At 38.8% G+C, this 27095-nt stretch overlaps 1 protein-coding gene across 4 annotated transcripts in view; it reads right to left on the reverse strand.

Annotated features, from left to right (window-relative positions):
• Positions 1-1163: 1163 nt before the first annotated feature.
• Positions 1164-27095, reverse strand: part of CCDC191 (coiled-coil domain containing 191) — a 92129-nt gene continuing 66197 nt past the window's right edge. For 3 of the 4 annotated variants that reach the window (XM_063661650.1, XM_063661649.1, XM_054483018.2), the window contains exons 14-17: positions 17627-17770; positions 15851-16003; positions 15183-15328; positions 1164-2382 (exon numbers count right to left, since the gene is read on the reverse strand). In XM_063661650.1, coding sequence (XP_063517720.1) covers positions 2184-2382; positions 15183-15328; positions 15851-16003; positions 17627-17770 — 642 coding nt within the window. In that variant the 3' untranslated portion in view covers positions 1164-2183. Of the gene's footprint in view, positions 2383-15182; positions 15329-15850; positions 16004-17626; positions 17771-27095 lie in introns of those variants that run through there. The other variant, XR_010125680.1, reaches the window with a different exon arrangement.

The raw sequence follows: 27095 nt of genomic DNA on the forward strand, positions 1-27095 counted from the left end.
TAGCTGGTGTTTCTTGGAGTGTCTCCTGAAGTCTTCTGATTTCCGAAAACCCTGCATTATACCTGTGCTGCCTCTGTGGCTCCCTCGATGTCCCTGTCCTGCGGCCCTGTCCCTAGCCCTAAACTGTTAAGTTCCCGGTGGCAATTTCTCCAGTTTTGTGGGTCAGGGATACTGCTTGTTGGGGCATTATGTTAACAGTAACATTTTGAAACATACCTTCATGATAGTCCAGCAAAAAACAGCATCAAAACTATTTCCATTGTATCTCTTGAGAAGGCTCTGTATTTGGTAAAAAGTCTAGCTGGTTCCATTGGAATGTGGGCTGCTAAAGACTCAATTTCTAGTTGATGTTTGAGGTGAGGCAAAAATAAAGCTAAGATAGAAAACTTAAGCGTTGTGGGATTTATTTATGCTCCTGGCATGTTGACTTAAGGAAGTCAACCTTTCCTTATGTACAGGCTTGGCATTTAAAGAAAACTGGTGGCTGGATGTGGTGGCTCACGCCTGTAATCTCAGCACTTTGGGAGGCTGAGAGGATCACTTGAGCCCAGGAGTTCAAGACTAGCCTGGGCAACATGGCGAAACTCCATCTCTACCAAAAAAAAAAAAAAAAAGTTAGCTGGGCATGTAATCCCAGCTATCTGAGAGGCTGAGGTGGGAGGATCGCCTGAGTCTGAGAGGTCCAGGCTTCAGTGAGCCATAGTCAGGCCACCGTACTTCCAGCCTGAAGTACAGTGACAGAGTGAGACCCTGTCTCAAAACAAAAACAAAACAAACAAAATAATAAAATTGGTATTTCATTTCCGGGTGCTAATATCAGCCAATATTTTGTAAATGTACTGTAGTTAGGTTTAAACTGTTAGTGATTTTGATGGAAAGTGATGTATTATGAATTACTTTTAGTTACATTTTCTTTAGTGGCCATTCATCTCGAAAAACACAGGTTTTTTTTTTTTTTTTTTTTTTAATGACAACTGTATAATCCTATTAAAGGAAAAGCTGTGTGGGAACAGCCATGTCGTAGAAGAAATAAAGTTCAATTCAAGGTGTTTGGTCATATCACACATCCTCCATGATAAAAGTATCTTAAGTCATGTAGTAGGTGGTACAGCTAGATATCCTTTCTAGGAAGTACGAGACAATAACAAGAACATTCACTTAAAAAAAAACCACAGAATTTTATTTTGTCAACTCAAATTTTCAGCACACCAAATAAGAGTAATCATCTCAGGACTGCACAGGACTTTCTCATTTTACCATATGCATTTATAATTTGAATTTGTTATAATAAATGTGTATTTTGTAATGAAAAATTATTTTTCTAGCAGGTAATTCTCTAACACAATTCATAGAAGAGAGCATTTCATCAGTCTTTATAGCACCTTAAAGATGAAAACATTCTTTGAATTCGAGATAGGTATCTCAATATCTAGATCAAACTGAGCTGAGTACTAGAAGACAAATTGAGTGTATTATTCAACAGCTGCAGTTGGGAGCATGAACAGATAATTTAATGAATTGCTAGACTGTCATGATTGATAGAGTTATTATCTTCTTTTGGCATTTCCTTCATGCTTATCAAGGTGCACTGAAGAGAAGCATCTCTGGTGCCTCAGTTTCTCTGAAATCAGGATAAGCTGCTATCCTCTGCAGCAGCTGTGTAGAGAACCTTTTCATATATGGTCTGCCCTCAGGGGTGGTTAAAATGGACAAGGTCTGGTAGGGTGCCTGTCACTGATGCTAATGTACTAGAAGACTGAGTGCCTTGGCCTCCTTTCCTTTTCTGAGTACTCACTACTTTTTATTTCCATTTAATTAAGGTCACATTTATCAACTCATGTTAAGCTATATGGACACATTTTTCTTCATAGGCTCAGTCAGGCACACTTGTCCTTTTTAAAGTTTACTATGCTAAAAATATATAGGATATATTTGAACAGAGGATCTCTAGAATGTTCCTTTGGATGATCCCACTGTGATAAATGCTATAGTGAATGACTAGCAATCCAGAAAAAGTCAAAGAAGGGAATAAAAATTCTCAAAATAATTCCTTTGATCTAAGAAGTAGCTCATAGAGAATAAACCAGGTATATGTATGTATGTGTGTGGGTGGGTGGAGATAACACACATACAGACCAGTAGAGCTTCCCGTCCTAAATATTACACTAATCTGGCTCATTGGTTCACCAAAGACTTGTCTTACTCAAGGACCAAGTATCTGATTGCTGGTGTAGCTCATGGTCCCTTCCAGGCACCTGGAAGTCTGGAAGAATTTCAACTACCTTCCTACGAAGTTGCTGTCGCCTTTCTTCTTTTACTCTTTCCTCTTTCATAAATTTTACAAACTTCTTCCATGTCCGAAATGTGATCCAGAGGATCCTCCTTTAATAAGGAAAAAAGTGAAATGCTGAGAAAAAGTTGGCTTTCCATCTGTAGCACATTAAGAACTTTATAAAAATAATTCTTATGTTAATAAAATGCTGTATAAAAGGTGGGAAATCACAATTGGGATTATGACAGTGTGAAATGCTGTGAAGAAAATAAAGCAACAAAAGGGAATGAGAGTGACTAATAGGTTATTTTTATTTTTATTTTATTTTATTTATTTATTTTCTTTGAGGCGAGAGTCTTGCTCTGTCGCCCAGGCTAGAGTGCAGTAGTGCAATCTCAGCTCACTGCAACCTCTGCCTCCTGGGTTCAAACGATTCTTGTGCCTCAGCCTCCCAAGTAGCTGGGATTACAGGCGCCTGCCACCATGCCTGGCTAATTTTTTTTGTATTTTTATTGGAGACGGGGTTTCACCATGTTGGCCAGGCTGGTCTTGAATTCCTGGCCTCAAGTGATCTGCCTGCCTCGGCCTCCCAAAGTGCTGGGATTACAGGTGTGGGCCACTGTGCCTGGCCAGTTATTTTTATTTTTGATTGAGTGGTCAAGGAAACTGAGGAGGTGACATTTGAGCAGAGCACCAAATGGCTTCCAGTAATGCAAGCTACGAAGCACACTCCTGAGTTGATCTGATTACAGCATACATATTGTACCCATGCCAGGACCAGTGATGCTGGCAAGGGATCCAGAAACCACAACCCTCAACGCAAAAATGATGGAAAATTGCATGCAGAATGTGCCAAAGTTACAGGCATTGAGGCCTCAGTGCATAGACATATTTTAAAAGCCTGCTGGTAATCTCACCTCCAACAGCAGCAATAACAACAAGGAACCAGTCTTGAATATCAGTTGAGAAAAAATACCCTAACATCAGGTTCTGGAAACATGGTATGGAAGATGTTTAAGCGAGTGTCTCTGCTGTCACAGGGAAGCATGCAATGGCCTTTTAAGATTTATTAGTGTCCACCACAGCTGAACACTAGGGGCATCAAGGTAAGCCAGGTACCGTCTGCCCCAGGAGAGGCTGAAACAGGTGACCAGAGTTTCCATACAGTGGGAAGGTACAGCAGTGGAGAGCGGCACAGAGGACTACCCAGTCTGGTGGTGAGGAGCAGATGTTTTTGAAGATGATGTCTGAACTGAATTTTTGTCAGGCAAAGAAAAGACTTTCCTAGAGGAGAGCACATCTTGAGTAAAGGCAAAGAGGCGAGAATAGCATGCCGTGGTGTGTGTGTGGAGTTACAGTGTTGAAACGAAGTGCAGAGTAGTTAAGCTTATATTTTCACAACTATAGGCAAAGATGGGATTTGTTCTGGCCTCTTGACCGTCTGAGGAAGTCCCAGAATGCACATCAGTCCTCATTAATTTTATGGCTGTTGGTTAATATTTTTGATAATGTTGTTTTTTTGGTGGAGGTACTGCTTTAAAAAATGGCATGGCTGGGTGCAGTGGGTCACACCTGTAATCCCAGCACTTTGGGAGGCCGAGGCGGGTGGCCCATTTGAGGTCAGGAGTTCCAGACCAGCCTGGCCAACATGGTGAAACCCTGTCTTTACTAAAAATACAAAAATTAGCCTGGCGTGGTGGCGGGTGCCTGTAATTCCAGCTACTCGGGAGGCTGAGGCATGAGAATCACTTGAACCTGGGAGGTGGAGGTTGCAGTGAGCCGAGATCAAGCCACAGCATTCCAGCCCGGGTAACAGAGTGAGACTCTGTCTCCAAAAAAAAAAAAAAAGAAAAAGAAAAGAAAAAAAAAGGCTCCAAGGAATGGATTTGCTTCATTGCTTGCTTTTATCCATTCAGTCCACCATTTACAGCTTCCTGTGCTCAGCTGTGGGCACACTCCCAGTCCTTGACCCTGTCTCCCATTCTCAGCCATTCACATCTCTCTTCTGGCTACACTCCTATTTTCTGACTTCTGCATTTTAGCTCCTGCTGTTCTACCCTAACTGAAAAATGTTCTCCCCTTTGGGTGAAATCTTCCTAGAGCAACCTTGCCTACATTTCTCTTTCTTTCCCTGAACTCCTAAAACATATTCATGATCACTGGTTTGGCACTTATTTATAGCCTATCTATAGCTATCTTTTTATAATATTTTTATTGATACATAATATACATATTTTGGGGGTACATGTGGTAATTTTGTACATTCATATGATGTGTAAAGATCAAATCAGGGTATTTGGGATATCCATCACCTTAAATATTTATCTTTTATTTACCATGGGGACATTCAAGTTATTCTCTTCTGGTTATTTTAAAATGTACAATAGGTTATTATTAACTATAGTCACTCTACTGATTTATTGAACATTAGGCCTTACTGCTTCTATCTAACTGTATATTGTACCCATTAATCAACCTCTCTTCATCCACCTCCCAACCTCTACCCTTTCCAGGCTCTGGTAACCACCAATCTATTCTCTATCTTCATGAGATTCACATTTTTAGCTCTCCCACATGAATAAGAACATGTGGTATTTGTCTTTCTGTGCTTGACTTATTTCACTTAACACAGTGACCTCCAGTTCTATCCATGTTGCTGCAAATGACAGGATTTCATTCTTTTTCATTACTAATATTCCATTTTGTGTATATACCACATTTTCTTTATGCATTTATCCACTGATGGGCGCTTAGGTTGATTCCATATTTTGGCTATTGTGAACAGTGCTGTAATAATCATGGACATGCCAATATCTCTTGGATATATTGATTTCCTTTCTTTTGGAGATATACCTATTAGTGGAATTGCTGGATCATATGGTAGTTCTAATTTTAGTTTTTTCAGGAATCTCCATTCTGTTCTCCATAGTGGCTGTACTGATTTACATTCCCACCAACAGTGTATGAGGGTTTCCCTTTCTCCATATCCTCACCAGCATCTGTTATTCACTGTCTTTGATAAAAGCCATTTTACTGGTATAAGATGATACCGCATTGTGGTTTTGATTTGGATTTCTCTGATAATGAGTGATGCTGAGCATTTTATCACTTTTTGGCCATTTGTATGTCTTTTGAGAAATGTCTATTTAGATCTTTCCCCCAACCTTTTTTTTTTTTTTTTTTTTTTTTTTTTTTTTTTTTTAAGACAGGGCTTCACTCTGTCGCCCGGGCTGGACTGTAGCAGCGTGATGTTGGCTCACTTCTACCTTCACCTCCTGGACTCAAGAGATCCTTTACACCTCAGCCTCCCGAGTAGCTGGGACTACAGGCGCGTGTCATGATACCTGGCTAATTTTTGTTTTGTCGTTTTTTTTTCTTGGTAGAGATGGGGTTTTGCCATGTTGCTCAGGCTGGTCTTGATCTCCTTGACTCAAACTATCCACCCACCTTAGCCTTCCAAAGTGTTGGGATTATAGGTGTGAGCCACTATAATGGCCTTGCCCATTTTTAAATTGGATTATTTGTTTTTTTGCTATTGAGTTGTTTGAATTCCTTACATATTCTGGTTATTAACCCCTCGTCAGATGGCATTTTAGTCCACTTGTGTTGCTATAAAGGAATACCTGAGGCTGGGTAATTTATTAAAAAAAAGAGGTTTATTTGACTTGCAGTTTTGCCAGCTGTACAAGAAGTATGGCACTAGCATCTGTTTCTAGTGAGGACTTCAGGCTGCTTCCATTCATGATGGAAGGGGAGTTATCATGTGCAGAGATCCAATGGCAAGAGAGGAAAGCAAAGAAAAAGGGGGAGGGAGGTGCCAGGTTCTTTTTAACAATCAGCTCTTCGGTAACTAATAGAATGAGAATGCACTCATTTACAGAGGATGGCATTAAGCCATTCATTAAGCAATCCATCTCCATGACCCAAATACCTCCCATTAGACTCCACTTCCGTCCAACGTTGAGGATCGGATTTCAACATGAGGTATAGGGGACAAACATCCAAACTATACAGACAGTTTGCAAATACTCTCTCTCATTCTGTGGGTTATCTCTTCACTTGATTGTTTCCTTTGCTGTGCAGAAACTTTTTAGCTTGATGTAATCCCAGTTGTCTATTTTTGCTCTGGTTGTCTGTGCTTTTGAGGTCCTACACAAAAAATCTTTGGCCAGACCAGTGGTCTGGAGCATTGTCTCAATGTTTTCCTCTAGTAGTTTCATAGTTTCTGGACTTAGATTTAAATCTATAACCCATTTGGATTTGATTTTTGTGTATGGTGATATTGTGTATCATTCTTCTGCATATAGTTATCCTGTTTTTCCAGCACCATTTATTAAAAGACTGTCCTTTCCCCATTTTATGTTCTTGGCACTTTTGTCAAAGATGAGTTGGTTGTAAATGTGTGGATTTAAATCTGGGTTCTCTATTCTATTTCATTGGTCTATACGCCTGTTTTTATGCCAGTACCAAGCTGTTTTGGTTACTATAGCTTTGTAGTAAATTTTGAAGTCAGGTAGTGTGATACCTAGAGCTTTGTTCTTTTTGCTCAGTGTTGCTTTGGCTATTCAGGGTCTTCTGTGGTTTCATATAAATATTAGGAATTTTTTTTCTATTTCCATGAAGAATGTTGTTGGTATTTTGATAGAGATTGCATTGAATCTGTAAATTGCTTTGGGTAGTATTGCCATTTTAACTGTAAGAAGTCTTCCAGTACAGGAGCATGGCATATCTTTCTATATGTTTGTGTCCTTCAATTTCTTTCCTCAGTGTTTTATAGTTTTCAATATATAGATCTTTCACTTCCTCGGTTAAATTGGTTCCCAGGTATTTTATTTTCTTTGTAGCTAATTAAGGTGAGATTGTTTTCTTGATTTCTTTTTCAGATTGTTCACTGTTGGTGTATATATTAATAAATGCTACTGATTTTTGAAAGTTGATTTTGTATTCTGCAACTTTACTGAATTAATCAGATCTAACAGTTTTTTTGGTGGAGTCTTTAGGTTTTTCTAAGTATAAGATCATGTCATCTGTAAACAAGGCTAATTTGGCTTCTTCCTTTTCAATTTGGATACTTTTTTTTTTTTTTTTTTTTTTAAGACAGGGATTCTCTGTCACCCAGGCTGGTCTTGAACTCTTGGCCTCAAGTGATCCTTCCATACTGGCCTCCCAAAGTCCTGGGATTATAGCCATGAGCCATCACATCTGGCCTGGATGCCCTTTATTTTTTTCTCTTGTCTAACTGCTCTGGCAAGGACTTGCAGTATTATATTGAATAAAAGTGCTGAAAGTGGGCATTTTGGTCCTGGCCAGGATGCTGAATTTTTTTTTTTTATTATACTTTAAGTTTTAGGGTACATGTGCATAATGTGCAGGTTTGTTACATACATATACATGTGCCATGTTGTTGTGCTGCACCCATTAACTCGTCATTTAACATTAGGTATATCTCCTAATGCTATCCCTCCCCCCAACCCCCACCCCACAACAGGCCCCGGTGTGTGATGTTCCCCTTCCTGTGTCCATGTGTTCTCATTGTTCAATTCCCACCTATGAGTGAGAACATGCGATGTTTGGTTTTTTGTCCTTGCGATAGTTTGCTGAGAATGATGGTTTCCACCTTCATCCGTGTCCCTACAAAGGACATGAACTCATCATTTTTTATGGCTGCATAGTATTCCATGGTGTATATGTGCCACATTTTCTTAATCCAGTCTATCACTGTTGACATTTGGGTTGGTTCCAAGTCTTTGCTATTGTGAATAGTGCTGCAGTAAACATACGTGTGCATGTGTCTTTATAGCAGCATGATTTATAATCCTTTGGGTATATACCCAGTAATGGGATGGCTGGGTCAAATGGTATTCCTAGTTCTAGATCCCTGAGGAATCGCCACACTGACTTCCACAGTGGCTGAACTAGTTTACAGTCCCACCAACAGTGTAAAAGTGTTCCTATTCTCCACATCCTCTCCAGCACCTGTTGTTTCCTGACTTTTTAATGATCGCCATTCTAACTGGTGTGAGATGGTATCTCATTGTGGTTTTGATTTGCATTTCTCTGATGGCCAGTGATGATGAGCATTTTTTCACGTGTCTTTTGGCTGTATAAATGTCTTCTTTGGAGAAGTGTCTGTTCATACAGGATGTTGAATTTTATTGAATGCCTTTTTTGACATCTCTTGAAATAATTATATGGTTTTTGTTCTTGGTTCTGTTAATGTGATGTATCATGTTTATTGATTTGCATAAGTTGAACCATCCTTGGATCCCTGGGATGAATCCCACTTGATCATGGTGAATGTTCTTTTCAACGTGTTATTGAATTTGGTTTGCTGGTATTTGGTTGAAGATTTTGCATTTGTGTTCATCAGGGATATGTAGTTTTCTGTTTTCTTATCATGTCCTTGTTTGGTTTTGGTATCAGGCTAATGCTGGCCTGATAGAATAAGTATGGAAGTATTCCCTCCTCTTCAATTTTTTTTGAAGAAATTGAGTAGAATTTGTATTAGTTCTTCTTTAAAGGTTTGGTACAATTGAGCAGCTTGAAGCCATTAGGTCCTGGGCTTTCTTTGAGGTGAGACTTTTTAATTACAGCTTTAATCTCATTACTCATTAGTGGTTTGTTGAGGTTTTCTGTTTCTTCATTGTTCAATCTTGGTAGGTTGTATCTGTCCAGAAATTTATCCATTTCTTCTATGTTTTCCAGTTTATTGATGTATAGGTGTTCATAATAGTCTCTAGTGATTCTTTGTATTTTTGATATCTCAGTTGTTATGTCTCCTTTTTCATTTCTGATTTCGAGTCAAAAAAGTCTCAATTTCATTTATTTCTGCTTAGATTTACATTATTTCCTTTCTTCTAATAATTTGGGGTTTGGTTTGTTCTTGCTTTTCTATATTTCCTTGAGGAGCATAGTTAACTTATTTTTTGAAGTCTCTCAACTTTTTTGATGTGTTTATTGCTATAAACTTCTCTCTTAAAAGAAGTTACTGCTTTTACTATAACCCATATATTTTGATCTATGGTATTTCCATTTTCATTGGTTTCAAGAAATTTTTAAATTTTTTCTTAATTTCTTCATTGACCCATTGGTTGTTCAGGAACATGTCGTTTAATTTCCTTTTATCTGTGTAGCTTCTGAAGTCCCTCTTACTGATTCCTAATTTTACTCTATTGTGGTCAGAAAAGATACTTGATACGATTTCTGTTTTTTGAATTTGTTGAGAGTTGTTTTGTGGCCTAAGATATGGTCTTATTATGGAGGATGTTCCATGTGCTGATAAAAATAATGTGTATCCTTCAACAGTTGGATAAAATGTCCTTTAAATGTCAGACCTATTTGGCCTGGTTTTTGGTTTAACTTTGACGTTTCCGTGCTGATTTTCTTCCTGGATAATTTGTCCACTACTGAGAGTGGCGTGTTGAAGTCCCCTATGATTGTATTACAGTTATCTCTCCCTTTATTGTTTGCTTTATATACTTGGGTGCTTGATGTTGAGTGCATAGATATTTATAATTGTTATATCCTCTTGCTGAATTGACCTCTTTATCATTATATAATGACCTTCTTTATTTCTCTTTATAGTCTTTGACTTGTAATCAGTTTTATCTGATATAAGTATAGCTATTCCTGCTGTGTTTTTGGTTTCCACTTGCTTGGAATGTCTTTTTCTATCTCTTTCAGTCTATGTATGTCTTTATAGGTGAAGTAGGTGTCTTATAGGCAGCATATAGTTGGATGTTGTTTCTTTATCCATCAGCCACTCTATGTCTTTTAATTGGAGAACTGAGTCCATTTATATTCAGTTATTGATAAGTAAGGACTTACTATGGCAATTTTTTCTTTCCTTGTTTGCTGGTTGTTTTGTAACTCCTATCTTCCTTTCTTACTGTTTTCCCTTGTGGCAAAACAGTTTTCTCAGGTAGTATGTTTTAATTTGTTGCCTTTTCTTTTTAGAAATCCCCCAACATTTTGACTTCTTCTTGTTTTAGTTTCCATGTTTTATATTACCTCTTAGCAGGCTGCTGTAGCTATTATTGTTTTTGCTAGATTTGTCTTTTTGGCTTCATACTAGTTATGAGTTGATTACACATCACAATTACAGTATTAGAGTATTCTGGGTTTGTTCATGTACCTAATTTTATCAGTAGGTTTTCTACTGTCAACTGTTTTCTTTTTGTGTTAGTGTTTTTTTCTTTCAGGTTGAAGAACTCCCTTTAACATTTCTTGTGAGACGGGTCTGGTGGTGGTGAATTCTCTCAGCATTTGTTTTTCTGAGAAAAACTTTCTCTATCCTTCATATTTGAAAGATGGCTTTGCTGGATACAGTATTCTTGGATGGCAGTTTTTTTTTTTTTCTTCTTTCAGCACTTTGAAAATCTCATCCTGTTCTCTGCTGGCCTGTACAGTTTCTGCTGAGAAGTCTGTTGCCAGATGAATTGGAGCTTCATTATATGTTATTTGCCTCTTTTCTCCTATTGCTTTTAGGATCCTCTTTGTCCTCGACATTTGAGAGTTTAGGTCAAATCTGTTTAGTGTTCTCTGACTTTCCTATACCTGGATATGTCTTTCTCAAGTTTTGGAAAGTTTCCTATTTTTATTTTTTCGGATAAGCTTTCTACCCCTTGGTCTTATTCAAGTCCCACTTCAACACCAATAATTTTTAGATGTGATCTTCTGAGGTAATTTTCTATATCTCGTAGGCTGTCTTCATTCCTTTTCTTTCTTTTTTCTTTTCTCTTCTGATAGCGTATTTTCAAGTGGCTTGTCTTTGGGCTCACTAATTCTTGCCACTGCTTGATCCATTCGGCTGTTGAAAACATCTAGTGATTTTTCAGTTCAGCAAATATATTTCTCAGTTCCAAGATTTGTTTGACTTTTTAAATCTTCATTAAATTTATCTGAAAAATTTCAGAATTGCTTTTCTTTGTTATCTTGAAGATCACTGGGTTTCCTTAAAACTGCTATTTTGAGTGTTGGTTAGAGTTTACATACTGCCTTCTCATTAGGGTTAGTCATCACCGGTTCCTTGCTTTGTCAATTTGGGAAGGTCATGGTTCCCCATTTGCTGGTTTTTTTTTTGGAGATGGAGTCTTGCTCAAGCACCTAGGCTGGAGTGCAGTGGCACGATCTCAGCTCACTGCAACCTCCACCTCCCAGGTTCAAGCCATTCTCCTGCCTCAGGCTTCCGAGTAGCTGGGACTACAGACGCATACGACCACACCTGGCTAATTTTTGTATTTTTAGTAGAGATGGGGTTTCACCATGTTGGCCAGGCTGGTGTCGAATTCTTGACCTCAGGTGATCCACCCACCTTGGCCTCCCAAAGTGCTGGGATGACAGGTGTGAGCTACCACACCCGGCCAACTCGCTGTTGTTTCTTGTGGATATATGTCTATGCCTTTGCACTGAAGCATTATTTATTTATTTCAGTCTTTGTCTGGCTTGTTTGGTTTTCAGTGGGTATGTTTGATTAGAGATTGTAATTTACCTGTTTAATTTCTTTTTTGTTCTCCTGCTATGTGGCTGCCTCCTTTTTGGCACTAGATGGTGCTTTAAGCCCTGGTTCATCTTGGCTCTAGTAAAATCTCTTGCTCTCTCAATCTCTCTCTTTCTCTCTAATCTTTTATGTTTTCTACTAAATTATGAGCACCAGGGGCCATGTTATTAGGTATTTTTTTATGCTTGGCAAATATGTCTTGATAATTACATGTGGGTGTATTGTACAATAAGTATGATTTAAGTCACCAAGGTAAGGGTTCTTAAGCTGGGTCCCATAAACTCCTTGACATTTTGTGTAAAGTTGTATGTTATATGCATATATGCATTTTCTGGGGTGTAGGTCTGTGACTTTCATTACTACCTACTTCATGTTCATACTGTGGTTAAGAACTATGGTAACAAGACAATATCAGACATATTATAAATACTGATCCAGCTCAGCTAGATTTATAAAATTATCTGGAAGTGATACAGATATGTAAGATTACAAGTTATGTTCTTATTGAGAATCATCTTTCTCGATGTTATTTATTGCAGCTTAAAGGTCAGGCCTAAGACCAATAGATGTCTTTCCTTCCTTTCATCCACAGCTCTTCTATGTGATATTCTTTCATTCATATAAAATTGAATATGAACTTTGAATATCAATTTTTTAATGTTAAAGCCCCTTTTAAAGACTGGTGACCTTAAATATTAGTGTCATTCCTGCAATAAAGTTCATCTATTCATACATTTATCAAATATTTACTGTGTTACCTATGTACTGAGCACTGTCATATACTGAGAACACAGTAATGAGCAAGATGTGGTGCTTCCACTCTGTTTAACATGTAAACAGTAAATTATATACTTTCAGAGAGTCTTAAGTGCTGTGAAGGAAGTAGGGTAGTTTAATGGATAGACAGTGATGCAAGAAGGGTGGTTAGGGAGGTGACATTTAAGCAGAGAGCTAAATGATGAGATCAGGTTATGTGAAAGCTCTGAAGCAGAAGTGAGCTTTGTTTGTCTGAGGAGCATTATAGAAGGCCAGTGGGGCCAGAACATGGTAAACAAAAAGCAAAGTGGGAAGAGATGAAATCACAGCAATGCTTTTATATCAAGTAGACATTGGCTGAGAATTTGGTTCTTGTTGATTGCGTGGATTCCTACACTGATTTCATAACTTCAAATCCTAAATAGGGTGACTATCTTACTATTTTATAGTCTAAAAATGAGGCCAGGCACGATGGCTCACACCTGTAATCCTAGCACTTTGGGAGGCCGAGGTGGGCAGATTCCTTGAGGCCAGAGTTCGAGATCAGCCTAGGCAGCATGGTAAAAAACCCTGTCTCTACTAAAAATACAAAAATTAGCTGGGCATGGCAGTACATGCCTTTAATCCCAGCTACTTGGGAGGCTGAGGCATGAGAATCGCTTGAACCCAGGAGGTGGAGATTGCAGTGAGCTGAGATCCTACTACTGCACTCCAGCCTGGGTGACAGAGTAAGACTTTGTCTCAGGGTAAAAAAAAAACACACACAAAAACAAAAAAGACAAGAGGGAGAATTAGAAAAATGGGGAGGAAGACTGATGTAGCAGGAAGAGAATGTTTTAGGGTCAAAAAACCTAATTTGGAGTTCAGGGAGCAATCTTTTGTTATCTGTATACCTTGACAATTCACCTACCTGCCTGTTGCTTATTTCTTTGCCTGAAAAATGGAAATAATGACATCTCCCCACACCCAACTTATTACTGCTATCAGATGAGACGGTTTGTGCAAAAGCCCCAAATGAATCTCTCAGCCTGTATACAGTGGCTGAGAAACAGAAAGAAAACATAGGCAGGCAAAAAGGATGTTTAATAATAATATCTTCACAATGACACTAAACTAAAAAAAAAAAAAAAAAAAAGTTAGTTATTATTTTGGGCCAAGCAGTGCATTGAGTGAGTTACCATAGTACCCTGTTTAGTCTTCACAGCAATCCATAAGATAGGTTCTGTTGCTATCCTCATTTTATGAGAGAGGAACAGGGAGGCTTTGAAAGGTTATTTGTTCACATAGATATTGAGTCCTAAACTTCAAACTCTAAAGCTCAATCATTTATTCAAAGGGAAATCCTCTGAATACCCTCACTTATTGCTTATTTGTTTTAATTTAGACAAAACTATAATCAACTTGCTTATCTGTTTTCCCACTCCACTGATTTCCAGTATCTGTGAATTAAACAAGAACAAACAGGTTTTGGTGGAGATAGGCACCCTCATGGCAATAAGATAGGAACACTATTACAAGGAACAGAAATAAACACCCATGCACAAACACGCAAATAAAAAGAAAACAGCACCAGTCAACATGGTGAAACCCTGTTTCTACTAAAAATACAAAAATTAGCTGGGTGTGGTGGTGTGTGCCTGTAATCCTAGCTACTTGGGGGGCTGAGGCACGAGAATCGCTTGAATCCAGGAGGCAGAGGTTGCAGTATCATGCCACTGCACTCCAGCCTGGGCAACAGAGTAATGTTGAGAAAAGGGGCATTTTTCTACACCCACACAACAGTCTTCATACCTCAAAGAGCTGGAGGCATCACTGAATACACCCGGCACACTAACTGATGCTCATAATGACACCAAATCACCACTCTTAAAGGGAAGTGCATAATGAAATTAAGAACATTCTGTCCGAATGCTTAAAATTAGAAAACAAATATAAAACTTACTTATACAGAATACCTTATTTCTCAAAGACAACTGGATTAAATAAAACATAACTGTATTTTAAATATTAATATGGCATATAGTATGATTCCACATAGATGAATTTCCAAACCAGGGAAAACTATAGCATTGAAGGCTGCATACTTAGGAGAAAAGTAAAAAGAAAAGGAAATGTTCATTGTAAACGTCAGGAGAGTAGTTTAAGAGAGACTTGGGAAGGAGCCTGTGCGACAGCAATGTTCAACGTTTTGACCTCAGTGGTGGTAACAAAGGGTGTCCACTTTACAGTCATTCGTGAAGCTGTATTTGTATGATTTAAGCACTTTTCTATATTTGTCGTACATTTCACAATAAATAATGTTGAAAGAGAAACTGAACTTAAAAAATAAAACTATATATGACTAACAAAGAATACAGTACTTTTGCTTAGGTGTGTTTCATATAGGTCACATCATTTTATTCTCTTGGCAGTTTCTGTGAGGTAGAAAGGGCAGGCCGCCTCCTCCTCCCCCTTCTCTTTTTAAAGGTGGGAACCTTGGAGTCCGAGGGGGTTTATTACATTGCTGGTGAGCCCGGACTCCCACCCCTGACTGGTGTTTCCCCACTCTCCTAGACCCCAGCTCATCTCTGCAGACACATTGTAGGAGCAGAATATATTGCTGAGCGATTGTGAAGTCAGAGAGTGGATTTTCCTCACTATCAATCAAAACCTCACCTGTCACTGTGCTCCGCTGCAATCTCATGCTTGCCCTGAGAATCGATCTTCGCCTCCCTGACCGTGTTAAACCAGGCCCTGAAAATCTTCTTCTGAAGAAAATGTACACAAAATTTTCTTACTTCTTCCTGCAGCTCAATCACGTACTGGGGATGAAGACAGAAATAAAAGTGAGACAAAAAATATCAGCTGACAAAGAATTAGGGCAAATAAACAGCACAAAAGACAGAAATGAAACAAAAGAAACATATGACACTAGAGATATACAAAGAAAAGGATAACCTGGCAGCCAAGATAATATCCTCTATAATGTATCCTAAAAATGGTAAGAGAACACATGAAGAGAAACAGTTATAAGATTGAAGGGGTAAGTTTCTAAATCACTTGAGCACTGTGAGACAAGAAACAAGAAATGACTAAAAACAGAAGCTGATGGAATGATAACTTACAGTTTATACACTCCGTGAAACAAACACATGCTTAGGATTTTACACTAATAAAACATTGATTTGCCATTTTCACATTTATTTCAAAGCAGTGAATGGGATTGACTACTCTTTTGTTCTTAAAAAAACATAATGACCCTGGACATTCTGGATTCCATTTAGTTTTCTTAAATAGGATTGAGCAATGAGATGTATTTAAGGTACCCTTCCCTATGTCCTTACCTGTAGCCAGCTCCGGATGACTCTCTTAAGCAGTATTTGGGAATAAAATTGATCAGCCTGGGCCATCTTTCTAGCCAGACTTTCCTGACTACGCTGGAACCAGGTTAGCAGATATTTCCTCTGCAGGAACAAAGAGTAATGTTCTTCTGCCACCTGGACAATTTTTTAAATGAGAAATATTATTCCTTAAATTTTAAATCATTTAAACAAACACATCATCTTTGGAAATGATGCTATAAAACACATTTAGGCAGTCGGTAGAGAATAATCTGAAGGTACATGCAGCCTGTGTCCTAAAAGCTTTGACTGTTGACCTATTCTATGGAGGTTATAGATTCACATCATGCATGGCCTTTCAATGCCAGCTCCCTGAAGACCACAGTGATTTGCTGGTTATGGAAATGGAACAACCAACCTCTAAGCCATTACTTCACTTCCCCTGAGTTTTGGAGTGGGTAGCTGGCAACATTCTCAATTTGCTCTCCTGGAGCTTGGACAGCAACTCCACAACAAACCTCTCTTTCTCATGACTTAACCACTGTCTAATTGAGGAAATGCTAATACTTTCAATTAGTGTTGTGGAATGAGCTGTCACCAGCATTGAAATTTAGACATTATCAATAAACCACAAAACCATCTGATAGAAAATAACATGAATAATTTAATGTCTTTTCAACTGAGTATCATTCTATCAAAATAAACATACAAATCAGAATTTATAGATTTTTAAAAGTAACTGTTATATTCTTTTAAGAGGCAGGAGGGGAAAAGCCTTCTCTCTTAGTCCTCTCCAAACAGTGACACATTTTTCTAAGCCTTGTCTAGATATCTGGCACTGTGAATGTGATTGATTCAAGTGAGTCTCTTGGCAGTCATATTTATTGGCCAAAATGACCACCACGGAGGTCTCTGTGGCACCTGAGATTTCTGCCTGTACTGGACTCATCTCAGCAGCCTGAGAGCCAAAAGATGAGATAACATTTTATCTATTTTGAATTTTTAATCATTTAGTTGCATGCACTGGATAAATTTGTTAGGGAAATTTTAGAAATTTCTGTGGTATCTGATTTCATGTATCTCTCTGCAGTAGAGTGAATTACTGTTCTAATAGAATTATACACCCATACCCTTTGCAATGTGATTTCACAGTTCCTCCCTGTAGAGTGGATGGAGCTCCTTCTCTCCTCAATAACTGAGCTTGGCCCTATGATTTCCTTTGGCCAATGGAATGTGGACATAATACAAGCAGTGGGTTTACATAATTTGGTTTGGCCTTTTGTAGCTCTGACAGTTGCCAGGTGAAAAGCATGTCCTGAGTAGCTGCTGTAACCAGAATGAGAGGTTTGGGGAGAGACCTGAACTCAATCCACAACTGGCCCACAGACATATGAGTGAGAAATAAATACTTGAGCTGTAAGCCACTGATATTTGGGGGTTGTTTGTTATGCAACTTTATCACAGGCAGAAACCTGACTAATGTACCTTATGGTAATAACTTTTCCCTTACTCAAACCGAGAAGCTTCTATTCATCTTACCTTGGGGGGATCTCTAATAAAACATTTCCTCTCATTTTTTCCAACCTATTCAATTACAAAAGTCCTCTACCTTAAAAGACCAAATCAAAAATTGTATCCAGAACAAATACACACATTCAATTAATTTATCTTTCTGGCTTTAAATCACCAAACCCCACCCTCCCCCAAGCTTAACTGGGCATCCATCCTATTTGGAAAAGTCCATTTTCTAATCTGGGGGATAACAGTGGGACACTGCACCTGCATGTTTTGTTTGCTTTGCATTCTCAATCTCTTCCAAGCCTCTAGACCTTTTTTCCTTAGCAAGACCCTTTCATAATGTTCTTTGGCTATTGCTTCCAGCTGCTGGTTCCTCTTAATTCTCTTCTGCTTCTCAAGTTCTTTCTGGAAAAGATTAAAAAGCAAAATGCTATGATCAAAAAACGAATGAGTTTCATTTCAATGAAAAGCTAATGAATTTAATTTGAACATGTAACCATTGAATGGTGTGTTGATCATGATAACAGAGCTCTGGATAATAGGGCTTTTTCTTTAAAAAGAAAAGGAAATAATTCTGCTAAAAGGGTCAGGAGAAGCTGGTCATCAGTCTACAAGAATCAGGGCTATGCATATTCTTGGATTTATTCAGTATTGTTCACAGAAATAATTTACCTCTCACCAAGTTACTAAAAGGTAAAACATCTAGTTAGGAGAGCAATCAGGATTTTTCCCCTCATTATGTGAAAAACCCAGCCATACAGCCACTTCATTTAAACTATGGGATAGAGATTTAATGATACTCCATTAAAAGTCTAGAAGAATATTCTTACTACTATTTTTCTTTTTAAGTGAAGAACAATAAGTCCAGAGGCAAGTTAAAGATAGTTGATCATCATTAAGCTACCTTCCCTCTTCTAAGAAGGAAAAAGATGAACTATTCCTGGTAATACACTGAGAAAAGACACTCCATGACCCTCAAAGAACTGCACCCCTCAGGAATGTGACCAAGAAAGATGACAAAAACTTAATGATCAACCCTATAGATATCATTATTTCCTTTTTCTCTTTTAATAAAAATAGCTTATTGTAAAGGTGAAAGAAAAAGAAATCTACCCAGAAAGGGTGAGTGGGAGCAAGTGACACCTGCGGTGAAAGACACAAGAGCAACAAAGACTGAAGACTGCTTTCATAGTCGTCATCTTTGCAGCATAAATACAAAAACATTTAAGCTGATTTCCTTTACTTCATATGATTTCACTTTAGGAAAAGGGCAGTGGTGAACTGGCTGATCCTGACAAGCCACTTAATGTGCCTGAGCCTTCTGTGAGAGAAACATTACAGAGAGAGCAATGGAACATTTCTAATATGGAAGGAAGAATTGCTCTAATTTTCCAATACAAACTGCCTATTTCTGTACAAGCTCTGAGAAATAAAATGTCCATATTCTCTTAGGCATTAAACCAAAATAAGCTTTATACTCTTTATTCCAGGCACTTGAGATACTTGTTGAATGAAATGGCCAGAGAGAAAATTTACAACAATTTTCTCATGCATAGTAAGAGGAAGCTGAGGGTTAAGTGGGGAGGAAAACAGAAACTGACCCTTCCACATCCACTGAAATGTCAGTGTAGCATTAAGGCAGCAGCTGCATCTTGCAGACAGACATCTAACGCAGATAATAACCTTTGGAGAAGCCCTCAGGCTCAGACAAAAGAACCTGTTCTCATGCACAGATAAGTTATGGTGTAACTATCCTCCTAGAATAATAACTATGGCTGGTGTTATCAGCTCTAAATGGAAAATTATTTTCAGGTGAATTGTGAGGAAAACCAGACTTTTTCAAAGTCTATACTTCCATGGAAAAATATAAAGAAAACCATGAGTTCTGCTTGAGTCAAAATGTTGTATTCTTACATAGCAATTTAATTCAAATATGTATCTCCTCCCTCTATTAAGGGCTCCTCAGTAGAACTGGTTGTATTTCATTAATATTACTACATTTTCAATTTCCTTGTATATAAAACATCTTTAATAGCACCTGCATCCATGATTTACTGTGAGGATTACATGATATGATGCCGTTTTGAGATGGCACTTACAGTGGGGATCTATGTAGCTAGGGTTTCATAGAACACAGATCACTGAGGCTAAAAAGGGATATAAAATCTGGGCTTCTTTCTGAAATAAATGTGTAGCTTTGTCAGCTAGTATGCTTTAGGAGAAAAGCCAGAAATTACAGCTATGTTAAAAAAAAAGTACCAGGCAACTGACACTGCCCCAAAACTCTTGGCTTTCTGTCCCTTGTACACTACTCTACCTTTGTGCTCTAGAATATATTCCTGCTTACCCACTCCTGTAATTTATACTCTGCTCTTCTGCATCATGAATTTCTCCCTCACTACTGGATTATTCCCATCAGTATGCAAATATGTGCCAGTATCTCCCCTCTTCAAAACAAACAAAAACAAAAACAAAAAATAACTAACAAAAAACAACTAGAGACCATGAGTATAGATGCAGATCTCTTTCTCATGAGCTCCGCATCTATCTCTGATCTCATGAGATCCACATCTGTACTCATGGTCTCTAGTTCCTCACCTATTCTCCTCAGCCCACTGGTATAAGGCTCCTTTCCTAGCACACCACTGAAAGCCCTGTTGTCTAGGTCATGAATGCTTGCTGGGCTTCCAAATCAAAGAATCACTTATCTGTGCTACTTAATTGAACTCAGTAGCATTCAGCCAAATTCACCACTCCCCTAACAGAAACACTTTTCTCTCTTGGTGTTTTGATTCTAAACTCTCCTGTTCTCTTTCTACCTCACTAGCTCCTTATCCTCTGAATAGCTATTTATAGTCCTTAGGACCTGATCTTGGACTCTCATTTCTACCCTATCCAGACAATCTCCCAAGTTGATTACAGCTACTTCCAGAGCATTATAAACATTGACTTGTTTTTCACTTCTGTACACAGTCTTGTTGTCCAGGCTTATATACCCAAGCACATATCTGACATGTTCATTTGGATGTCTAATAGGTATCTCACATTTAACATGCCCCCACTAGACACTGTGGAGGCCGCCCCAGCATCCAGGAGCTCAAATATCACCTCCTCAGAGAGGTATTTCCCATACTGCTTCCACCAACTATACCACTCTCTCCCTACTTCTTTACTCATTACTTTGATTACTGGCCTGTTTTCCCCAACTAGCATAGAAGCTTTCAGACGGCAGGGCTGTTATCTGTCTTCTTCATTGCTACATTCTAACATCTACTAAGTAAATGCTAGAATGTAAGTAAATGCTTTACAGATATTTGTTCAGTGAGCAAATATGCTTGATAAGCAATTATGGAAAACTTTAAATCTTGCCTTGTCCTCTCTGATAAAATTATTTTTTCAACCACAAACTTCAACTGTCCATCAATCAGAAGTATATATAGCCATAAAAGTTATTGCCTGTTAAGTATAAGCATTTAATAAACATAGAGGGGGGTGTTAAGAAGAGGTTAGATTTTTATTTTCAGAAGGTCACTGTGTGAGACCTCTGAGTGGCCACCTTACTGTGGTACCCAACATGCTCTTCTGGCAGGGTCATGGGGACACTAAGCTGTAGCCATGTCTTGCCTCTGTACCACCTCTTGCTGAATATAGAGGACAGGTCTGTCATGAGGGCTTATCCCTGAGGAATTCTTCCAGTTCCTTTATCTAAAATGGTGTCATAGCACCCTATACACACATAACTGGGCTTATCTCATAGTATCTCTCCAAAGAAATATATATGATTGCCCCAGAGACTTTCTTTATCATATCAACAGTAGGGGTTTTTATCTACATCATTAGAAAACATGGTACCTCTGCTGGACAATTTGCTGGTACACTCAATGCGCAAAAAAACCTGCCCAAATAGAAGAAGTTAAGCAGAGTTCAACCAAACACATCTAGGATGCAAATGATTCAGAGAAGTCTCAGAAGGCACTTGTTCAGAAGTGCCACTATCTTTTTGATATCCAGAGGAATAACACTGCTATGGCCTTGGAGGTTGCTTACTGGGAAAAGCTATATAAAGTATATAAGGAAGTAAAGAATTGCTTGGCAGAACTTGATGCATAAAAAGGAATAAGACCCATGAAAATCTGAGTGGAGAAGCACATTGTGTAGAGCATCTTTGTCCAGAAGGAAAAGAAGACAATTGCCATGTGCATTTTATATCTAAAGTTGTCCTCAAAGAAGACTCAAGTATAGCCAGCCTATAAATGCACCTATCTCAATTTAAATAGCTCCAGTTGACTAATGAAATGGAAACTAGTCTATGTGACAAAATCTTCTTATCTATTGCTATGAACTGCAGCTTCTAAAAGGAAAATGTTTGGGCTTGGTATAGTGAGAGAAATAAAATGGTCTCTTGGTCAGTAATGTATTTTTCACCATTCTTGTTCTGCATAAGCAGTTTTCTTCCAACAAGGAAAAAGCCGGTCATGCAACAAATTAATGACCTTTTGTGAACTGATCAGAGATCTGAAGCTACCCCCAAATTTGGAGAGACAGGCATCTTCAGGGAAGCACACGACCTAAGCATTTGTTTACTTGAGGCAGAAGCCACTGGATGCCATATGAGTGAGTAAGACAATTAAACTAGAAATTTTGGTGAAGTGATGGAGGCAGAGAGTGAGTGGGCCAGCATGAGAAGGTTGAAGCTCCTGGGGATCACAGTCATGGGGGTGCTTCTCATCCCTTTGCAGGCTTTTCTTATAAGAACCCCACCAGGCTCTCACAGAGAAGATCACGGAGAATCCACAGAAAGTTTGCACCATGGTTCTGGCTAGGGAGAGGCACAGCAACTGCAAAATCTTCCCAGAGCATTCTTCCTTAGGAAACAAAAGGTTTATCTGTCCTAGCAACCACCCCAGTGCACTGGCAGAATAGCACTGCATCTGAGGGAAGGGCATTCAGGGGATTCTGCCCAGACAAGTCCTCCCTACCTCACTTAGGGGTTGGGGAAGCCTTATTCTCCAGAGGGAAGGTCTTCAAGGTCACAGACTGAGACAGTGGTGGATACCCACTGTGGATAAAGGGAAAAAGGGGGCAGAAAAAAGCTCTACCACTGGAGTAGGAACAGCAATTATCTGAGTGCTTAAAACTGTGCATTCCAAACACTGAGACTTAATCAGAACAGAGAATGCTCCCCATTGTCCACACCCTATCACCACACTTATATAAGCTTCCAATAATAATAGTGGATTACAGCTGGGAGAGCTGTAAACAACAGATTCTCTCTGGGGAGCTGCACAAAAGGAAGACCCAAAACCAAAAGAGGAAGCAAAAAGAAAGTCACTAGAAGACATTAAAGTCTCTGATGTCTACAGCACACAGCAACAAACCTCAACAATGGTGACCACAGCAACAACAAGCTTCAAACATAGCCCAATTCCTGGCTAAATTAGTACAAATCTCCACACTCTAGGCCAACGTGTTGCAGTTTCTATTGCCCTGAACAACAGGTCTGGCCTTCAACAAAAAAATACAAGGCATACCCAAAGACAAGAAATAAATACACCCTGAAAAGATGAGGCAATCATCAGAACAAGGCTCAGATATGACAGAGACGTTGGAACTATCAGAGAGGGAATTTAAATAACTTCCAAAAATAATGTTAAATGTTCTAATGGAAAAGGTAGACATCATTTCAGATCAGATAGGTAATTTTAGCAGAGACATGGAAACTGTAAAAAAAGATTCAAAACAAAAATGCTAGAAATAAAAAAACACATGGTAATAGAGATAAAGAGGCACTTCAACTGGCTTACTGCTAGAAGATACAGCCAAGGAAAGAACCAGCTAACCTGACAATAGGGCAATGGAAATTACACAAACTGAAAGGCAAAAAGAGTGAAAAACACTCTTTTTATGCATCTGAGAGCCGTAGGACAATATGAAACAATATAACACTGGTATAACAAATCCCATAAGGAAAAGAAAAAGAATGGGGCAAGTGAAATAATTTGAAGAAATAATGGGCAAACATATTCCAAAATCAATAACAAAACATAAAATCATATATCCAAGAAGCTTAAGACCACCAAAGCCAAGACCAAACCAACCAACCAACAAACCAACCAACCAACCATACCTAGATATATCATATTCAAACTGCTAAAAATCAAAGACAAAGAAAAAGTCTTGAAGGTAGCTAAAGGGAAAGACCCACATTACCTACTGTCATGGACTGAATGCTTGTGTCCCCCTAAAGTTACTATGTTGAAGCCCGAACCCCTAGTGTGGCTGTATTTGAACATAGGGCCACTAAGGAAGTAATTAAGGTTAAATGGGGTCCTAGGGTGCAGCCCTAATTGCACAGAATTAATGTCCTTATAAGAAGCGATACCACGGTGCGCTTGCTTGCTCTCTCTCGCGTGCTCTCTCTCCCTCTCCCACACGCTCTCTCCCTCTCCCCTCTGTCTCCAAACACAAGCACCAAGGAAAGACTGTATGAGGACACAGTGAGAAGAAGCTGTCTGCAAGCCAAGAAGACCCCTTTCCAAAAGCCAACCATGCAGGCACCCTGATCTTGGACTTTGCAGCCTCTAAAACTGTGAGAAAACAAATTTCAGTTATTTAATCCACCTAGTCTGTGACATTTTGTTATGGCAGCCTGAACAGAATAAGACACCCACAAAGAAAGAAAGGTAAGAATTACAGTAGATGTCTTGTGAGAAACCAGGCAAGTAAGAAAACAATAGAGTAACATCATTAAGGTGTTGAAAGACAAAAACAAAACAAAACACCTGTCAACACACAATTCTATATCTAGCAAAAAACATACTTTAAAAGTAAAGGAAAAATAAAGACTCTCAGACAAATAAAAACTGAAAGAATTCACTGCCAGCAGATCTACCCTACAAGAAATGGTGAAGAAAGTTCTTCGGGCATAAAGAATATAATATAGGTTAAGAACTTAGCTCTACACAAAGAAATGAAGAGCATCGGAAACAGAAGAAATAAAGTTAAATATAATCATCTTATTTTTAATTCTATTAAGAGAAAACTAATTGTTCAAACAATAAGTTTAACAAGATATTGGCTATTTATAGTATACATAAAAATATGACATAACAACAATACCAAAAGGAATGGGAGGAAGGAACTGGGAAATACTGATAGAAGGTTCTTTCACTACATGTAAAGTGTTGTTATTTGAAGGTGGAAAGAGATTATTATTATTATTTGAGATAGGGTCTTGCTATGTTACCCAGGCTTGTCTCAAACTACTGGACTCAGGCAGTCCTCCTGCCTCAGCCTCCAAAGTAGCTGAGATTACAGGTACATGCTACGACACTCAGGTAGAAGGAGATTATTTTAAAAATGTAAACACTAGGGTAACCACTAAAAATATTTTTAAAAGAGGGCCAGGCGCAGTGGCTCACGCCTGTAATCCCAGCACTTTGGGAGGCCAAGGCAGGTGGATCACGAGGTCAGGAGTTTGAGACCAGCCTGGTCAAGATGGTGAAACCCCGTCTCTACTAAAAATACAAAAATTAGCCGGGTGTCGTGGCGGGCGCCTGTAATCCCAGCTATTCAGGAGGCTGAGGCAGGAGAATCGCTTGAACCCAGGAAGCGGATGTTGCAGTGAGCCAAGAGCATGCCACTGCACTCCAGCCTGGGCGACAGAGCAATACTCCATCTCAAAATACATATTATATATATATTTTTAAAGAGGTATAAATAAAAACTCCAAAAAAACACGATAAAACAGAATCATAAAGATGCTTAATTAAAACCAGATAAGGTAGGGGAAAAAAAAAAGAAAAACAAAGAATAAGTACAACAAATAGAAAATAGCTAACAAGATGATAGATTTTAATCCAGTGTGGCCAGGTGCAGTGGCTCACGCTTGTAATCCCAGCACTTTGGGAGGCCAAGACTGGTGGATCACCTGAGGTTGGGAGTTCAAGACCAGCCTGACCAGCATGGTGAAACCTAGTCTCTACTAAAAATACAAAATTAGCCAGGCGTGGTGGTGCATGCCTGTAATCCCAGCTACTCGGAAGGCAGGAGAATCACTTCAATTCAGGAGGCAGAGGTTGCAGTGAGCTGATCCAGCCTGGGCAACAAGAGTGAGACTCCATCTCAAAAAAAAAAAAAAAGAAAAAGAAAAAGATTTTAATCCAGTTTTATCGATAATCACTTTAAAGTTAATTGGCTAAATGTAATAGTTAAAAGACTGAGATTATCAGATTAGATGCTAAATCAAGACACAGCTATATGATGTCCATAAGACATTCAATTTTATAAGACATATATGTAAGTCTTTTTTTGTGAGACAGAGTCTCGCTCTGTCGCCCAGGCTGGAGTGCTGTGGCTCGATCTCGGCTCACTGCAAGCTCCGCCTCCCGGGTTCATGCCATTCTCCTGCCGCAGCCTCCCAAGTAGCTGGGACTACAGGCGCCCGCCACCAAACCCGGCTAATTTTTTTGTATTTTTTTAGTAAAGACAGGGTTTCACCATGTTAGCCAGGATGGTCTCGATCTCCTGACCTCGTGATTCGCCTGCCTTGGCCTCCCAAAGTGCTGGGATTACAGGCATGAGCCACTGCCCCTGGCCATGTAAGTCTTTTTAAACATACATGCACCTAAGAACAAACCTTCAAAGTACATGAGGCAAAACCAGATAGATATGAAAGGAGAAATGCCCAAGTTTAGTTAGAAACTTCAATATTCCTCTCTCAATAACTGACAGAAGCAGGCACAAAATCAGTAAGAATACAGATATAGATACAGTAAGACACAGTAAGACATACTCAAACAATGTGACTTGGCATTTCTAGAGCAGATCAATGGCAGCTTAGTACTATAGTAACATACATATTCTTCTCAAGTGCACACGGAACATTCACTGAGATAGACAATATTCTGGGTCATAAAGCAAAACTTTACAATTTCATGCAGCGTACATTCTTGGAACATAAGGAACTTAAACTAGAAATTAAAACTAGAAATTAAACTCATAGAAAGTTATCTGAAAGTCCTCAAATATTTAAAATTTAAAGAATAAACTTCTTAATAACCCATGGGACAATGAGAACATCTCAAGGGAAATTAAAAATATTTTCAACTAAATAAAGATAAAAATATCAAAATATGATATACAAGTAAAAGAGTACTTAGAGGGAAATTTACAGCAGTAAATTCACATACTAGAAAAGGAGAGGCCAGGCATGGTGGCTCATGCCTGTAATCTTACCACTTTGGGAGGCCAAGGTGGGAGGATCTCTTGAGCCCAGGAACTTAAGACCAGCCTGGACAACATAGTGAGACCCCATCTCTACAAAAAATTTAAAAAATCTATTGGACATGGTGGTGCATGCCTGTAGTCTCAGCTACTCAGGAGGCTGAGGTGAGAGGATTGCTTGAGCCCAGGAGTTTGAGGTTATAGTGAGCTGTGATCACACCACTGCATTCCTGCCTGGGCAACAGAACAAGGCCCTGTCTCTAAAGAAAGAAAGAAAGAAAAAAAGAAAGATCTGAAATCAAGAATTGAAGTTTATATCTTAGGAAACTAGAGGAAGAGAGCAAAATCTTAAGGAAGGAGGAGGACAGAAATAAAAATTAAAGCAGAAATCAATGAAACTGAAAAGAGGAAAACAACAAAGAAAACCAGTGAAACCAAAAGTTAGTTTTTGAAAAGAAATAAAATTGATAAAACTGATATCCAGGTAAACTAGAAAAGAGAGAAG

Source organism: Pongo pygmaeus, chromosome 2, assembly GCF_028885625.2.
Source record: "Pongo pygmaeus isolate AG05252 chromosome 2, NHGRI_mPonPyg2-v2.0_pri, whole genome shotgun sequence".
Lineage (NCBI taxonomy): Eukaryota > Metazoa > Chordata > Mammalia > Primates > Hominidae > Pongo > Pongo pygmaeus.